Source organism: Mytilus edulis, chromosome 2 (genome assembly GCF_963676685.1).
Source record: "Mytilus edulis chromosome 2, xbMytEdul2.2, whole genome shotgun sequence".
Classification (NCBI taxonomy): Eukaryota; Metazoa; Mollusca; class Bivalvia; order Mytilida; family Mytilidae; genus Mytilus; species Mytilus edulis.
Genome location: NC_092345.1, coordinates 34,308,492 through 34,328,097, shown reverse-complemented (window position 1 = coordinate 34,328,097; position 19,606 = coordinate 34,308,492). Strand labels below are relative to the sequence as shown.

Sequence of the window (19,606 nt, the reverse complement as noted above, 5' to 3'; positions counted from 1 at the left end):
ATTGTCATATGTATTATAATGAAAAACAAAATTTAGTACAAAATACACCTTTGCAATACATAAATTGAAACATTCATATCATAATCAAGGTCATACGATACCTCAAATTTAATTGAAAAAAGTTATTTTTGTATATTATTCAACATGTTGAATATCTAAGCTTTACTAAAAATGAATGTGCATATAGAATTTCCAAATGCATACAGCTCTGTCGATTGACTTATTTTGTACAATAGCACCAAAACCTGAAAGTTAATTTGCTATCCAAAATTACAGGATGAAATTGTTTTGTCGATTATACTGTAAGAATTCGTAATAAATGTTGGGGGAAAACAGAGGACTTTGTATAATGTATTTTGTATGGATGCATTGGTTCAATAATTTCCTCAACATAATAGTTACAACAGATCTGTTTAACGTTTAATATGACTTTAAATACATGTACTTATTTTTGTAATTTTATTACAGTGTAAAAACGTTGACTGATTCACATTCTGTATGAGCCGCGGAAGCGATAAATTATTATATAATTACATTTTTTTTATGTAATACAAATTCTTGTTACAGTGAGCACGTGCATTCAAAGATTTTAAATTTTATTCAGAAGTAAATCGTCGTTTTGGAATGTCTCGCACTGTCAAAAGTAAAGAATCCTGTTAAACATCTCGAAGTGTATACATCTTTGAAATATAGTAATTACACTTAAAATGAATATCATAAGTAATTTGCATATCCTTGCAACTTAGATGTACGCAGGTGTCAATTTTTATTGGTCGCTAAATATTCTTTTTATATTTGTATTTACATAGGGCATCATGACACTATGATTTGCAAAGTTGGAATATAGACATGAACAAGTTTCATTGGTTAATACTGCTATCAATATGTTTCCCTAAAGGTATGTATATGAAAAAGACTCATCAAAGATATATCAGTATAAAACGCAAGTAAACAAATGTTGACCTGAGACGGTCATTTTGAACTAAAAAGATAAATTGTTAAGTAATTCTCTCGTTGTCAATTTTCAGAATTATCCACTGCGGTAAATTTAGTCCTGTTTAGACAATTGACTAGCATTCAATCAAGATTGTCTTAGTCTATGTTCAGACTGCTTAGTAGGTGCTATTAACATTTTTTTCTATGTAGATTTATGCAATTTCAAGCATTGCTACCTATTTTGTGTTGTAAGTTCAAAGTAAAGTGGCAGTCGTAACACTATACCTTATAATGAATTCTACTGAATCATTCAATGACCTCGAATTACATATAAAAGCGCACATATTCCAGGAAGTAGGATAGCATTAAAACATGTTTTTCTTATCTGAGGAACAGGACAAGTATATCCTCTTAGCATCATTTCAGTTATTCATTTTATTATTCAAGTAATCAAGAGCTCTATAGTGATTTGAAACTATGTTTTTCTTTTTAACAAAGTTACAGCTGTTTGTAGGAACAGTTTTGTTTAAAATATGTTCTACATTCTTGTACGTTCTTTACATCAGGACACGACTTAGTGGTTGTATACCTCAATGAAGCGGGGTGTCTTCCTCCATCTTGAATTTGATATAGCAAGTAACAATTGCTCTAGATCTGAATTAAATGCGCCAATTTCGAAAGTAGTTTGTAATTCACATGTTTCATATGTATGACTTTTCATGTTGATATAGAACTATATGTTTTTATAATATTCACGGCTGAAATTATCCTAAAAAAAACATTTTAAGAATATTTTAGTTTTTGACACATAGGGGGAGATAACTCAGATAAAGTACTTTTTTCGAATGTGTTATGAATCTGACTTTTTTATAATGCTAAAAAGAAAACGAGTCTGAAAACATATTGGTGGAGCTTTTTTTGCATATCTTATCTCTTGCAATTCTATAATTTCTGTGTCATTTTGGTATCTTGTAGAGAGTTGTCTCATTGGCAATCGTACCACATCTTCTTCTTTTTTAATTTTATGGTGTAGTTTTCTTTTAATCACCTAACAATTGGGTTTATCATGCATTATCTTTTCAAATTTTGACAATTTTGCACAACCTGTTGAGTAAAACAAATTACTGACACATAGTTTTATTATATTTATGAAAAAAGCATGACATACTGTATTTGACAAGTTCTTTATATTTTAATTGACACCCCTTCTACCTTTAGAATTAACTTAATCTTTACTAGCGAAAAACTCATCAACGATATCAGTATAAAAATTCATCAAAGATATCTGCTTGAAAAACTCACAAAAGATATCAGTAGGAAAAACTCACCAAAGATATCAGTATGAAAAACTCACCAAAGATATCAGTATGAAAAAAACCTCATAGATATCCGTAAAAAACCCTCATCAAAGATATCTTTATAATAATTCTTTAGTGTCATATAAGTAAAATTATACTTGTGACATAAACAAAAGTAACAACGACAATAAAATAACTGAGTTGAACACACACACATATATATATATACAAGTAAAAATAACTAAAAGTCCCCTGTCCTCAGCTCTAAATACTGTTTTATATAGGAACCTGTTTTTTTCACTTGGTTTATATTGAAGGATTTAGTAGGATTACTAGCTTTTCAGTATCAGAGAGATTTGGAAACATAGGATTATCTATTGCCATGTCATTAAAAAGTTTTATACGTAAAACATTATTAATTTGACGGTAGAGGAGAAAGTGATTTTCATCTTCTAAGGTTTTACAAGTTGGACATGTTCTATTGTCTAGAGTTATTTTTAGATATCTACCCTTCTCTATGAGTAAATTATCAGCATGAAAAAAACAACCAAAGAAATAAGTATGAAAGCTCATCAAAGATATCAGCATGAAAAACTCAAAGACATCAGTATGAAAACTAAAAAAAAAAATATCAGCCAAAGAAATCTCATCAAATATATCTGTTTGAATAACAGCAAACAAATCTGAAAAAAACTCATCAGATATTAAAAACCCACTCATTAAAGATATCAGTATAAACACTCATCAAATATATCAATTGTACACGGGAAGATGTCGTATGATTGCCAATGAGACAGCTTACCAACAAAGATCAAAGCACGTGAGGCAAGTGTATCTATAATGTCACAAAAGACCGATCTAACAGTACTCGCAATTAGTTCAAAGCCAATCATTAGTAAACAAGTCATTCTTCTCAGACTGGAAATCAATCTATACTTAAGTTACATAGCCAACGGATTTAGTGTAAAGACTTTATAAACTGTCTTAGAACATTATAAACTTGTAAACGAATATGAATGATCAACCCATGGTTAAATGAAAATAAATCTACGGTAGCCCTGAATTATTTCGATTCTATAAAAAGAAATGCGTTTTCACTTAATCATTGTCACTTTAAGGATTTATTTATTAGTGTTTTTTTCAATGTTATTTTAGTTTACAGCCAGTGTTCAGGTTCAACATTAGTCATTGAGTTACAGATGTTTACCAAAATATATATCGAGTCTCCAAATTTTCAATTTGAAAATTATACACAGTACGTATAAAGGATATCTAATTATATTACTTGCAATATACATTGTATTTTGCATTTGTTCGGATTTTTTACTCATTTCTTAAAACTAATAAAAAAAAGGCTAATAATGATTAATACTGAAAGATACTAGAATCAACACTACAAAGGTTTCTTTAAAGCCGTCACGAAGGCCTATATCTCAACTCCAATGTATTCGTTCTTTAAGATCTTTTTAAAAATACTATAATTATCGTCTGATATGTAGTTTTATCGATTGTCATCCATTCACGCTTGATATTTTGACTAAATATGGATTAGATGGCATGTGATGCATGAAAGCAATATATGACCCGGTGATGCTTCGTTTGCGGTCAATACCTGTATCGAACGTTTTGTTTTTACCTTGATTTTTATCTACTTTTAAAATAAATACTTGAGATTTGAACAGCAGTATAATACTTATACCTCTAATTTATAGTTAAGGATGTTTGCTCCTCTACTTTTTGAATGTTTGCCAGATTTTCGGAATCCTCTGGTTTTATCCATGTATTACCATTTAAAAGAATTGCCCACTAACCCATACTTTTCTTTTCATATTTTTATTACATATTATTTAAAAAGCTATATTTAAAAATCTCATGAAATCCTTGTTATTTTTTCATATTTTTTTAAACAAAGAAGGTGTCAATGTTAAGTAAAAGAAAAATCTAGAGAGAATTATTTCCCGCCAAATTTTCAACAGCTTATGTCTCGAAAACAAGCACACGGACCCTCCACTTTTTTCTGCTTATTAAGTTTCTTTATTTATATACTTTCAATTTATAACAGTCTTTTAAAAAGCTTGTTATTTTTAAACAGAGCAGCGAACATCCTTAAGTACCACAGATGCGCGTTCGAGCTACCTAATAGTCATTAGCAGCGTTAAAACAAAAACTGTTGAATGTTTCTAAAAACAAAAGATGAAAAATATAATACCTAGTTATTTTCAAGGAATTTATTTATTTATTTTAACGATGCGGGTTAAATGATGACAAATAAATTAAAATAAATTAAAATGGTCGAAGTGGGATAAATGTTTTTGATAATGAATGAATATGCATTTGAAAATCAGGAAATAATGAGTTTGTACAAAAAGTCTATAAATCTGATTGAAATAAAGATTGACAAAGTGGCAATTAAATTCATGTGGATATAAAATTTTAACATAACTGCTATATTATAATTTGTTATTAACTCGAGTATCTTAAATAAGTATTGAAAATTAGAACGAACAGATTCTTGTAAGCGAAGTATATGTTTTTAAACCAGAATTTTCTAATGTAAAAAAAATAGGAAAATCACATAGAACAGAATAATGGAGTTAAAAAGCACCCTAAGCTAATAATTGTAAATATAGATACAAGAGATGTATTATGTATAATGTTTGTTTGATTTTCTTTTTTTTTCAGAAACCTTAACTGCTCCTGGAGAATTATAACTTCTTCAAATACAAGCATTCTTCTTTATAGGATTCATCATATATTACCAATACAAACTAACGATATTTTGAAGATCTTCAAAGGTAATGTAATCTGATTAAAAATATTTGAGGGTGAGACCTCTAATGCTACAATTTTAAGAATGACATTGATTTTTGTTCAAGATTTCACATTACTATACAAAATTTGAATATAAATGCCTTGGTTTCTTGATTATTAACAATCTTAAAAGAAAATATATATTATACTAATATGTCAAGCTTTGATATGTTACGTATGCAAACATTCCATCCATATGCTTATATTTTGTAAAAAGCATATGCCCAAACAACTTTCTTGTCTATATTTTTTATAAAATATTTGAAAGAAAACAACAAAGTTGATAAAAATTAGGCAATATTACTGTTTACAGCTTTGCATGTCCTTTGCAGAACATCTTCTCTGTTATTTTGTTATCTCATAACGTAGATCATTTGCCTTGATGTTCACTTTCATTTAAAAAGACGCTCAGAATCTAAAACATATCGTTATAGTCGAAAGGTTTGTTTTTAATTGGAGTGAAAGTTTAAAATGATTTTTCGTAAATAAAGCTGACCGATTACTCACAGACTAAATACATGTCCGAAAAAGTCTCATCCGAACTATTTGGTACTTTATCGTTCAAGTTCAATGTTCTTGGAACCTCGGGATTCATGAATATATCACATTTAAAATGTCGTGTTGCCGAAACACTACACATCTTACAAAGTAGTTTAGGCTCTGTGCTTCATTATGAAATGTTCGTCAAGTAATTAGCTAAGAATTGATTATTTCCATATTATAATTTAAAACATGCCTTTTTTATTTACTTTATTTCAAATATTATAATCGGACTTTTTCTAAGTATCCATTCTCAATTTATACTTAGAAATCACAATGGTGATCCATTCTCAAATTACCAATACAAACTAACGTTCATATTTTGTTTATTTTCTTTGGTTACATCTTCTGACATCAGACTCGGACTTCTCTTGAATTGAATTTTAAATGTGCGTATTGTTATGCATTAACTTTTCTACATTGGCTAGAGGTATAGGGGGAGGGTTGAGATCTCATAAACATGTTTAACCCCGCCGCATTTTTGCGCCTGTCCCAAGTCAGGAGCCTCTGGCCTTTGTTAGTCTTGTATTTTTTTAATTTTAGTTTCTTGTGTACAAATCGGAAATTAGTATGGCGTTCATTATCACTGAACTAGTATATATTTGTTTAGGGGCCAGCTGAAGGACGCCTCCAGGTGCGGGAATGTCTCGCTACATTGAAGACCTGTTGGTGACCTTCTGCTGTTGTTTTTTCTATGGTCGGGTTGTTGTCTCTTTGACACATTCCCCATTTCCATTCTCAATTTTATCAATTTTAAGTAAAGCATTTTGAAAGGAAATGATGTATACGAAGAATGTCTTTGTTTTATTTTTTCTAATCAGGTTTAGATGAAATTGGAGCGGTCTGGATTGATACCACCAATAACGATTCTCCAGATAAAACTATTCCTGGGGTAGTTAGCGTGGACGGGTTATACGTACAGTTCTCCTCAGATGATGATCAAACAAATGATGGAAAAGGCTTTACAATAGATATCATCGAATCTTCTGATATGTGTAAGATGTTTCCTCTGTAATTGTAATATTTGATCTTATCATGTGTGGCAAAATAGAGTCATAGGCAATCAAAGATTCAATTTTTTTTTTTTTTTATATAAAAGTGTATATTATTACTAGATAAATCTAAGGAAGTATCACAACAATGCTTTACATATGTAATCTATAAATATGTGACAACTTATATTGCAGTTGAAATGGGAGACGACTCTTTTCAATTTCACAGATTAATTACATTAAAGAAATATCACCTGTACAGTGATACGTATGTTCTGGGAAAGAAAAAGATATTTCATCAAGAACATGCAACACAGGTCGTCCCTTTAAAATACCGAAATAGACAAAAAGATTATCAGCAAAGGATCTGTTGTATAGTTATCACTTTTTTAGACGTTCTTATCAAAATAAATATTTCGGTGACTGTATCTTACGATCCTTTACGAAAGATAATTTAGCTAATCTGCATTTAATTTCATTTTGTGCCTAATATTTCATTTACTGTGTTACAATTCAAGATTCTACTGACGAGGTAAGTTAACACTATGCCACGGAAAGCTGAATTGTTTAGTTCAGTCTAGATGGCTGAGTGGTCTAGAGCACTGGACATAGTACAGGCTGTGTTATCTCAATATCTCAATAGCATGAGATCGAATCCCGCAAGGGAAGAACACAAATTTGCAAATTTAACATTGTCGTGATGATATTAAGAGTGATTATGAATATATGATTTCAGCCGTGTATCACCTTCACTGGTGATCCAATGGATGGATCGGTCATAGATGTATCACTTGTTTAGACATACATATTTATATATCATTTATTTGCATTAACATTGTTTCAATATAAATCAGTCTGTTTTTGTATGTATTTCATGATATGTATAAAAAAGAAGATGTGGTATGATTGCCAATGAGACAACTATCCACAAAAGACCAAAATGACACAGACATTAACAACTATAGGTCACCATACGGCCGTCAACAATGAGCAAAGCCCATACCGCATAGTCAGATATAATAGGCCCCGATAAGACAATGTAAAACAATTCAAACGAGAAAACTAACGGCCTTATTTATGTAAAAAAATGAACGAAAAACAAATATGTAACACATAAACAAACGACAACCACTGAATTACAGGCTCCTGACTTGAGACAGGCACATACATAAATAATGTGGTGGGGGTAAACATGTTAGCGGGATCTCAACCCTCCCCCTAACCTGGGACAGTGGTATAACAGTACAACATAAGAACGAACTATAAAAATCAGTTGAAAAAGGCTTAACTCATCAGATGGACAAAAATACAAGTAGAGTTGTATGAGTAGTCTTTTTTATGTGGTTATTTATTTGAGATGTATTGCATGACATGCGTTTTGTAATGACTATCAGCATGATATATCTTTAACTTTACTTTAAAGACTTTTCATATTTTCATCATGTGAACAATTTTGGGTGTATCTCCTCCAAATTCTAATGAAGATCTTGAAAATTATGACTATATACAAATATAGTCCTTTATATTTTAAATGTGTAACTGTTCCATGATGCAAACCTAGATAAACTGCTATTAAGAATTGAAAATGGCCGACAACCACATGTGAAAGCATATTAGCCATAAAATATCTTCAAGGTATTAATTGCGTTCGAAGTATAGTGTTTGTTCCAAATCAAGACAATGACAGTAAATTTCCATTGCTTCAACTTAGTTTATTTTTGCCAATTGAATTTGGAGAATGGAAATGAGTTTGACATATTGAATAGATATATTATTTTCAAATGATGAATGATTACCAAACAAAATAGTGACGTTTACCCTCAAAATTATTACTTTTCAATGATTTTTCATGTTTTTATGAATTTTTAGTTCAAAATATTTAATTTGTAGAAAGTAAAATACATGACATGGTTGGTTTTGATGTACAAAATATATTGCAATTATTTTGTGCTTTTGATATATCCAGATTTCAACCGGCAGCTGACATCTTTTAAAATTGTAGAATTTATCCTATTTTTGTTTAACATGGCTAAAAAAGAAATACAGACAAACAATTGTACACAAAACATAAGAAAAAAATAACATTGTTTCTTCTAACTTTTCATTGTTGTTACTATACTATGGACATCTTTTAAGTATACCTTTAACTTATTTGTTTAAAAAGAACATAGTCAAAAGGGTTGCATAGACCTTCTATGATTCATCAATTTATAAGCAAGTATTACAATATATTCAAATTTGTGGCAAGAAGAGCGTAGTTTAATTCAACTAGAATTGTTTATTTTTAAAGAGATTATTGACAGATTATATATATTAAATTGTATTATATTTTTTCAGCAGGAAGAGATTGTTCTAAAACAAGTTTCCTGGAAACCGAATCTTCACCAAAATTCATTACTAGTCCAAAATTTCCAATGAACTACCAAGAGTAAGTTTTATTATAGTTTGTTTATCAATTAATAACAGGCATCATATTTAAAATATTCTTTTCCCTTTTCGCGTTTATGGCACAAGAGTATACCTTTTTGGTTCTGCCAAATCCATACGAGTTTTGTTAAACATGAAGACACAGCTTAAAAAAAACGTTCACATTGATTATTATTGCAATTTCTCAAAATGAGTAAACCTAGCTATATATCATTAACAATTCACACTTTTATCTGATAATATAAACAATGTATGAAAAATCATTTCAAATGTAACCTATATTTGTCAAATAGTTTGAACTTTGTGTCATCTTTCAAAGAGCATATTTCTGCATCTCCAATGTAATTTATTGAAGGAATATGATTCAGACAATTCGAGGTACAACACAACTGAAATAAAAATTAAGGATTTTTCCTACCGTATGTGATATCAGTTGAATGGAATTTGATGTGACTGTCATACAAGTGAGAGATTCAGCTATCTATAAAACAAGGTTCAATCCACCACTTTCTATATAAGAAAAACCTGTACCAAGTCAGGAATATTACAGTTATTATCCATTCGTTTGATGTGTTTTATCTTTTGATTTTGCCAACTGATCAGTGACTTTCCGTTTTGAATTCCTCAAAGTTTAGTATTTTTGTGATTGATATTAAAAAAATAATGGTATGTGTTGTATTTGATTAATCTTTTTACTTCACAGCACAGCTCACTTGTCTTGAACCTTGACTCCACTTTCGTAAAGTAAATGGTAGTCAAGATAGTGTTCTATACGGGTGTTTTTTTTTCAATTCAGTAATCCTTTATTTATTGTTTTGAATTTTTGATAACATATTGTATTATTTGTTTCGGACTCCTGTTTTGTGTGTTTTCATTGAAATCGTAACTGCAATATTGTCTTGTTCTAAAGAACGTAAATGTTAGAAAAAACACGACGTTTTGTGACATTTTGACTAGAAACAAACAAACACATCGTGTTTATTTTCTTTTTAATATCTTCCCTTGAAACTTCTACATATTTTTTTCATACACAAAGAAACATCTTTTCACGTTGAAATACATTTTCTTGTCTAACTAAAAACAAAACGCAAATGCATATTGCTATATACATTAGACACTTAAAAAATACGGCGAAAACGTCAAAAAACGGCAAGTGTGACATTTCAACGTATTTAAGGTGGTATGGGAGTCTAAAATAAAAATGATAGAATTTGTTCATACTTTGCCAAAACGTTGTATCAATTGATACATGTTGAAAAATATAATAAAAATGATAGGTCACCGCGCATTTTCTCAAGCTACAGGACGGGACAAAATGACACATTTTGTATTGATTATACAGGAAAAAATACCATTTTGTGATCAGAAACTAAACAAAATGATAGAATTGTTAAATACTTCAGGAAAAGATAGCTTTCAGACACTGCTTTGAGAATATCAAAAGAAAAGATAGGGTCACCGTACGTTTTTTCCGGCTAAAATACAAAATAGGAAAATTCCATACAGAATCCTTCAGAAAATGCACTTTTTTAGAGTTACCTCCCCTTTAAATGCCAATTGTATTTAAAAATAAAAACAACCAAAAATAATTAACATTTGCAAAAATATCAATATTTAGAAGTTATATTCTTATAAATTGGTACTTTTAAATGAAAATGTACATTAAACATCTGCATTCCTGCATCAAATTTTGCTAACTTGATGGAAAATCTGGACCTTTGATTCTCTGTTTTTTACCATCCAAGATGGAGGAAGACACCCATACCACCTTAATAAAATAAAGAATAAAGGACATAAGTTAAACAATATATTATGATGGAAAACATAGAAAACTTTATATTTATTGTATAATTTTGACACAGGTATATGTAAATTGTGATAAGTGTCTGCAGCATTCGTTCGGAAGATCTCTTTGTAAAATGAGAGAGAAATGTTTTGTGAGAGAAATAAAAAAAATCAAATGATCGCATATTCTGCGACGATCTTTTTAAATATTGTAACAACACTATTTTATGGCTTGTCATGTACGGAATAAAATGATATATTATATTATATTTATTTTTACATCGCTCTCACCTTCTCCCCTGTCCATATTTTTAAGCATTTTTCGGTTTTTCCAGAAAACAAAATGAACTTCTCATCCTTGTCAAGCAATTGCATTTTTTTTTCAGTTTAAGTTTAACATGTTTAATTAAAGACGGGAATAACATTAAAATAATACTGGTCATATATTGCGGTGTTACTTGTACACAAGCGCTAAATCAGTGCTATTAGTGATTATAAACGAGTTATAAAATGAAACATTTATTGATTTTCAGACATATTCCATTTCTACATTTAATTATGCACATTTTTATATATGCATTCATAAAGTTATCAATTCCGAAACATCGCTCAAATGCAATAAAGGCTAACAGGAAACCAAAATGCATAATATAATCAACACCGTACGCGACGTCTCAATGAACAGATAAGCAAACATAGCAGTACTAAAAGTAATTTTTATGTTATTCCATATTAGTCCGGTAAGCACATGTGTTAGGAGAATATAGACTATAAATCAAATAAAGGTTAAAAGGAAATAATTTAAGATAAATAGGGTCACCTCGATTTTACATCCCATTCAAGATAAAAGGTAGAAGTAAATTTATTTGCTGCTGCCCTGTTAATTACAAAACAAAAATGAAATAGTGAGAAATGAGGGTGGGCTATTGTTGAAGAAATCGCAAGAAATTTGAAGGATGGAACGAGCAATGTTTTCTGCTAAAAATTAAGCAAGGGGTGTTTTTTATTCATACTTTTTCGAATATTTCGGAATAATAGAGTACCCTTAATAAAATATATGCAGTTTTATTCACAACAAGAGGTGTTGAAAATACAGAATTGTTTGAGAGTTTTACCAAATAATTTTTATAATGCAATCATAGACATATTGTCGCCTATATAAATCATTACTTCATTTTAACCTTAATGCTAGTATCTCACTGTAAAATCACAAGTTATACTCAATTTATAGAGATGAATTATAGAGTATTTTAAAAGTATAACTTTTGAGTCTTTCTTTTTCAGGGATACCGAATGCTCATGGAATATATCTTCTACGGACAATTCAGTCATAGTAATATCCGTGGTGTATATGGATGTTGAAATAAAAAGTTCTGACTCTTGTTATGATTATCTCCTAATCGGTGGTAAATACTTTATATATAATATATACTTAAGTTATGCATGACAGCACTGACATATATTTCAGGCTTTGAAATGTATTGAGATCGGCGCGTGTTGGTTTGATATTTCTGATTTTATAGATAATTGTCCGTGAAAGTAAGTATTGAAAGTTTATAATTGAAACTTAAACCTCTTTCATATTTATTTTGATTATTCTTGCCATTCATTCACTCTTAAAGTTTTTATTTAATACACGTATTCAAACCAGGTTTAATCCACCATTTACTAAATAAGAAAATGCCTGTACCAAGTTAGGAAAAGGTCCGTTGTTATCCGTTCGTTTGATGTGATTGATCTTTTTATTTTGACATTTGCTTATGGACTTTCGTTCAGAATTTTAATTATTTTACTTTTTAATATTAACGAAATACAATTTCTCATTTGTATACTCTTGCCACGAATCGATTTTGATATTTAATAGTATCATAGTACCTAATATTGATAATTGGTCTGTTTATAATTGTGAACTTGATAATCAGTTGTCAATTTTTAATATGTTTTAAACAGGTCCAAACAACTACCATATTTGGAAAAGAGATCGCAAAGATCAATTGGCTATCTGTTTTTATCCATTTGTGATCCAATCAAAGCATAGAAATTAACGGCATTACTATTAAAAGCACACCTGCAAAGATTCGTTAATTTTCCACAAGGATAACATTTTCTGAAGCAAAGTTTACTTTCTAGTTAGAAAATATTATAAAGTCTTACATTTAAAAACATGTATACTTTTTTTCGCGATGATGTCAAAATATTAAAATTAGATGATGTCGGCATAATGAAACATCTAAAGTCCTTTATTTGAAAAAGTAATATTCAAAAGAATAAGTTTATCCCTTGTGTTCTTGATCTGTCAAATTTGTATTGATTTCTTCATAAGCAAGTTTGACTCATTACAGATTCTGGCCAACTTTGTGCAGAGAAAGAATGGTACGATGAGTCATTATATGAATACAATGACTCTGTTTCAATCAAATTTAAAAGTGACGATCAAGTAAATAAAGGGGGATTTGTGCTCTCGTATATGATGTTAACAAAAGAACCAAAAACCACAGAAAATATTGGAGAACAAAACACATCAACGCAACCAGTAAGTACATCGTTCTTGCTTACAACAATTATAAGCCATGAAACGTCATCTGATTCGTCTTTATCATCTACACAATCATTTAATTCATCGTTGACATCAACAAAATTAACTGAAACACAAACAACGGACAATGATATTTCATCGACGCAAACAGCAAGCACTTCATCGCTGTCTATAACAACCTCATCACAAATCATTGACGCTGCTGAATCATCAACGAATTTGGAAAATACATCTTCACTTTTTACAACTATAACTGAACATCCATCTACAATCGATACTACAGATCAATCAACTTCAACAAAAGATTTAACTTCATCGTTATTTTCTACAACTCTTAAAGAATCACAGAGCTCAGATATTATTTTTTCTTCAACACCGACAGAAAGCCCAACTTTGCTGTCAATAACTCAAACTACTGACACTAACGATTCATCGACGTGGTCCCAAAGTACAACCATAGCCTCTCCAACGACAATCGATATTGTGACTGCTGAAACCTCGCCAATATCTTCTACTATCGCATTGGAAACAACTGAAGATATAAAACAGCCAACTACAAGTTCAACTGCACAGGAAGTGGAAAGTAAGATTTTATTTAAATTATAATAAAGTTTTTCCCAACAGGCTTTATGTTTTGTTTTGTTTTACATTGCGTGAATTTACATCAATTAACTCGATGAAATTATATAAGTAGTAGTATGAAAGGAAGTAAGGGGCATACATCGATTCGACGCAGAAAAAAATATAGATAAGGAGACAAGTTGACGAAAATATAATGCAAACAACTAAATAAACGTGAAAATGTTGTGACACATATGTATTTAACTGATTCGTGTTGATCCAAAATAACTGAATTTATATTTATCCCAAATATGATAGATACAATAACTGAACAGCAATATAATAATATGGGTTTTTTTTATAATTAAACCACAAGAAAGATTTAAAGAATATAAAACTACTATTGTAAAAACCTATATGACAGTATATTTCACATAATGTTCGATGTACCAAATTTTATATTTGTTTTTTTTTCAATCTTAAGATAAAACTTTAGTTGACTGAGGAATTGTATTTACTATTCGTATAGATAAGGTCTAGCAAAATTAAAGCTTTGAAATTTGGAGTTATCTCACTTTGAATATTGAAGTTGCATTCCTAAACTAAATGTTGAAAGTATGACCATCTTTAACTAACGGTCTGTGTAGAAGTAAAAGAGACCAACATTTCTGTTAACTTTCCATTTGATACAGCATTAGTGCAGAAACTGCACTTAGATAAATTTTACTATATGTCAATGACAGTGCAGAAATGTATAAAACTACAAAAGTAAAGATTTGTTCTGAACAAAAGGATTTAGCTATTGTGTCGTAAAATAAATTAGTACTACGATTTGACTTATCAACTGAAGTGGTTTTATGTATATCAGCCCTAGGTTTTTTTTCAATAAAGACTATATGGGTATAGAGTTGTCTTGTAAAAAGAAGCTAATAGTTCATATATGAAATGATCTACAAAACATTGTTGACAGTAACGGAATTTGTGTGTAAAAGCTGTAACCATTAAAATATGATATCGACAATCTGTCGCAGAAAAAAACAATCGTCTGCGTTTCCGGACTGGTTAACAAATAGGAATTCTTAGTCATAAGCAACACCCGTGGTGCCAAAGTTGAATAGAAACTACTTATCAACCCTCAACGTATGAATTGGCCCCATATTTTGTTTAGTCCAGTGAGTAATATTGTTTTGACTTTTGGTTGTTTGTTTTTTATTCTGTCAGTCATGCTGATGTCTGTTTTTCTTGAATCTAAAACACACTCGCATACATCGTTCACTATACAAATTTATGATCATACCCCTGTTGTAGTATTTCGACCATGTCCTATAATGAATCTAGTTTGCAAACTGCAATTGGAAATATTAGACATTTTACAGTGTAGAAATTTCTGGCAAGTTAAGGCACTATATTATGTTTTAATCTTTTTACAGACAAAAGCCCGGTGTCATCAGCGGCAACGGCTGGAATTATTACAACCGCAATTATAGGAGTAGCAGGTCTTGGGGTATTGCTTGCTGTAATTGCTTATTTGATGGTGAAGAATATAGGAGAACATCATGACACATCTACCAAACAAACAAAGACTAACAATACACGTGTTCCCGATAACACGACTCCATCTTGGATAACTTTAATTAATTCGATGAAAAAACCCGGATGTGACCCAGTATTTTTAAACATTGAAAATACTTGAGACATAATTATATAATGATATTCTTTTTAAAAAAGATTGAAATACTGAGATTGGTTTGTAATTGAAAAATATCAAAATCATAAAGTATGTATTAAATCAGTTCATAAACATAAACTCTATTTCATTTGTCATGAAAACAATATTTGAAATAAATGTTTTATATATTTTTTTCCCTTTAAATTATTTTAACTTCTGATAAATGCTTTACTTTATTAGTATATACAATAATGATCAATGTTGTCTTGTCTAAATTTAAGTTTCATACTATTTTGTAGCCCCTTGTGAAAATTAAAAAATCGCTAAATGGAAATTAGCAGAATCACTGGAAACAAGTTAAACGAGAGTTTTTTCCATAACAAAAATACGTACTACGGAAGAGGTTGCATAAATGAACCTAAAAAACCGTATTACATAAAATGACTTAAAATTGATATGCCAGTGCATATTACTTTTTATAGCTAATTACCAAATTTTTAATTTTTTAATTTCCTATAAATTAGCAAATTACCAAATTTTTTAAATTCCATAGTATTTATATGTTGCAATTTTCAAATACAAACTTGTTCATTCTGTTGTCCTATCAAAGGAAGATAAACAATTTCACAAATCAACTTATATAATTGCTTAAATCCACTTTTCATGAGCTTTGATGAATAGCTGTCTTATTGGCAATCATATCTCATTTCCTTATTTTTATATAGTATTGGCATGTATTAGATTTTATACCGATTTCAAATGTTTGATTTCGATCATCCCTGAGGACATTCATTGTTGAAACGCTCACCTGGTGAAGAAAAAGAAGAGAACTGTCAATGTTACTATCAATATAACATGAAAAGATAAATAATTGTCCTTTGTCAAACTACCAAATTGTTTCAAATTGTTTACTATAATTTACTCATTTATTTTTTGTATTACAAAAAAAAACACTTAAAAAAATCAAGGGTTGTTTTAGATGATGTGATTATATATATCAAGTATCATATATACCACGAGGCAGCGTTTGGCTTTGAAGAATGACACATTTACTGTAATTGCAACTGTAGTTATATTTTGTTTTGCTATACATTTTGTCCTTTTTGGATTTATAAGCTCTATATTATTTTTATAAACTTTTCTTTTCAAATTATTTTGGTCTCGAGCATCACTGAAGATACATTTCTTGTAGGAAAGTGCTTCTGGTGCAGAAATAATTGGTACCGTTAATGTTAAAAATACAAAATGCAATGGAACGTTTTGAATTGAAATGGATTCAATGTCTTGTGTGCCATTATATACATATACACATATTACATTGGTATATCGGATTAGATATAACACTTTGATAATTTTGCTCCATGTAAAAATACAGAAATGATAACTCCCCAACTCTCAATATATGATACGGTTATGTATTAGCAAAAATAAGCTCCGATTTCACAATCCTTTTATCAATATTGGTTCAGGTATGTGATATCGTAAATATATAAACAAACAAAACTAATTCCAAATGAAAATTCATCTGACGGGACATATTGATCAATGTTCTTCATGGTCATTTGTAATGAAAAACAGAAACTTAGTATTGATATACGATATACGTACATTATTACGGTCAATAAAAAAGGTAGGGCCAGGTTTCCGTAAATGTTTTTCAGCTAATATGGTCAAAATCAGATTTGTTTAATCCTGGTGGCATTTGAATATTAAAGATTCAACAGATTTTAAAAAGCGAGTATTTTACATAAAAATGCAGTTTTTGCAGACTGTTTTTATACAATATTGTAATTTTTAAGTTTTGATAAGGAGGTGTAACGATTGAGTCAACTTTCCACCTCAGTTCAAATGAAGTTGATATAAGCAACTATAGTCTTCAATTTGGGGGCAAACCCCATACTACAAAGACGGGCACATCAAGCAAGCACGAAAAATATGAAAAAAATATTTATCGACAGGTAGTTCAAAGCCAATAAAAATAAATACAAAGATTATGTGTCTAAAACTAAAATATCATCATAACTCATCCAATATGCAATTGATTTAGTGTAAAGATGTCACAACCAGTCAGATAAAATCATGTCCGTGTGCAATGACAATTTACAGGTACATGTATCGACAGATTGAAGAAACATGAATGTGCATATATATATATTATATAAAACAATAATATTAAGGTTGGTGTTATCAACTAAAAAACGAACTTTTAATTTTAATTACCTCTTGATTTTTAAAGATACAAACTACTCATCTCAGACATAACGCCTGTGTTTGATACATATGGTTTTGGTGACAAATTTTGACAGCAATCATTCCCATGATCCACTATGTAAAAAGGTAAAAGTCACAAAGAATTAATTCATATTTTGAAAATGTCGGATTAAAGTGACACAATGAAAGTTCTGGAGACTTACGTGTATTATAAAAGTTTTCAGTTTATGAATTATGTAATTGTGAACAAACTAGTTTAACAATTCCCAATGCAAGAGGGCCTGGTTTAGAGGTCTTTAATATCTGTATTGTTAAAATACTAAGGCATTATTTCTCTTAAGAAATACACTTATAAAATAAGATTCTAATAAACACGAGTTTGCTATCAAATTTTACTGTAATAAGACGCTTGTGGTATTCTGTACATTGTTTGACGTGTGGAATATATTTTATTACCTAATTCTTTTATTTTCGACAGTTATTCTTTTGCAACCATTTGTTCTCGGTTGTTTATATGTTTTTGCGTATATTTTTTTTATTCCTACTTATTTTTTCTTTTCTGTAATCCCCATCCAGACCCGCATCCAAAGTTGACATTGACGTTTTGTCTACTCTAGATCTGTCAGGCCAATTTAGTATACAAACTATGTATTTCTTTGTGTAATCTCTAGCGGATAATATTCGGTTATTCAAGAAATTTCTCAGGTATAATTTTCATGATTCCTAATATAAGAATATAAAGAACACAGAGAATTAATTCAAATGCTGAAACATGTCTGATTTGAGTAGTACGTTGAAATATCTTGAGACTGAAATGTTGCATAATTCACAGAAAAATGAATTTAACAATAAAGCAATGACATGAATTTGATTAGTTTTAACCTTATTTGATATTCTAAAATCAAGTTTCATTTGCACTTAAATTTTTATTACTGCTACTTAACTGGGGCGGTTACGTCGTGGGTGGATTGTCATTTCTAGTCAGAAATATGACAATTGTTTTCCATTTGTTAGATGTATTTGAGCTTTCGATTTTTCCGTTGATAAGGGGCTTTCCTTCTGATTTTATTTTTATTAGAGGTGAGCTTTGTAGATCGATTATTTTATGCTTATACTCTTCTAGAGTACCTGGTATAATCCTCGGCTTTTGGTTGCGTTCGTGTTGATCCGTCTTTTATTTTCTATGTTATGTTTTGTATTTGGAATTTGTATTTTTATCCGTTTCTGTTTTTTTAGTACCATTGTCAGCTTGTTTTCGACTAATGAGTTTGAATATCCCTTTTGCATCTTTAATCTCTTTTATAGTGCTGTTGGTTCAAGTTTCACTGTCTCATATACAAAGTTTGGTTGTTCATGCAGTTTGTTCACAAGTTAGTAAATGTTTAAGATTCATGGAAATGAAATCAACTTAGAAATAACAAACTATACATAAACACATTTACATATTTCTCATATGTATTATTAAAGTTAATTTTGATTTACAAACATTTTGCTTTTAAAAAAGAAAATCTCTTGTTGATGTATACATAAACAAATTTACAAATTTCCTTATGTATTTTACTTAATTTTAATATACAAACATTTTGCTTTCATCTTTCAAAAAGAATATCGCTTCGCTCTAGACTAGCTCTGAGTCTATTAATTTGAATTGGTTAGTTTCATTTTGATTAATCATAATCAATTCGGGCACCTGTCGATCAATAGGTAGTCAAAACATTTACAAATTGCTAAAATCAGATAAAAATGTATCATTTACTTATCGAATCGATGGAAGTGCCAATTACAAAAGGTCCCATTAGAAAATCATTCCTATTTACATGTTTGTTGACATTTTATTAGT

General features: G+C 29.8%; 1 protein-coding gene across 1 annotated transcript in view; it reads left to right on the top strand.

The window, feature by feature from the left end:
• Window positions 1-15,746, top strand: part of LOC139512051 (uncharacterized) — a 31,105-nt gene extending 15,359 nt beyond the window's left edge. The window contains exons 2-9 of the mRNA XM_071299367.1: window positions 810-898; window positions 3,390-3,489; window positions 4,917-5,029; window positions 6,407-6,580; window positions 8,915-9,005; window positions 12,074-12,195; window positions 13,132-13,908; window positions 15,317-15,746. Coding sequence (XP_071155468.1) covers window positions 850-898; window positions 3,390-3,489; window positions 4,917-5,029; window positions 6,407-6,580; window positions 8,915-9,005; window positions 12,074-12,195; window positions 13,132-13,908; window positions 15,317-15,579 — 1,689 coding nt within the window. The 5' untranslated portion in view covers window positions 810-849 and the 3' untranslated portion in view covers window positions 15,580-15,746. The remainder of the gene's footprint in view (window positions 1-809; window positions 899-3,389; window positions 3,490-4,916; window positions 5,030-6,406; window positions 6,581-8,914; window positions 9,006-12,073; window positions 12,196-13,131; window positions 13,909-15,316) is intronic.
• The last annotated feature ends 3,860 nt before the right edge of the window (window positions 15,747-19,606 follow it).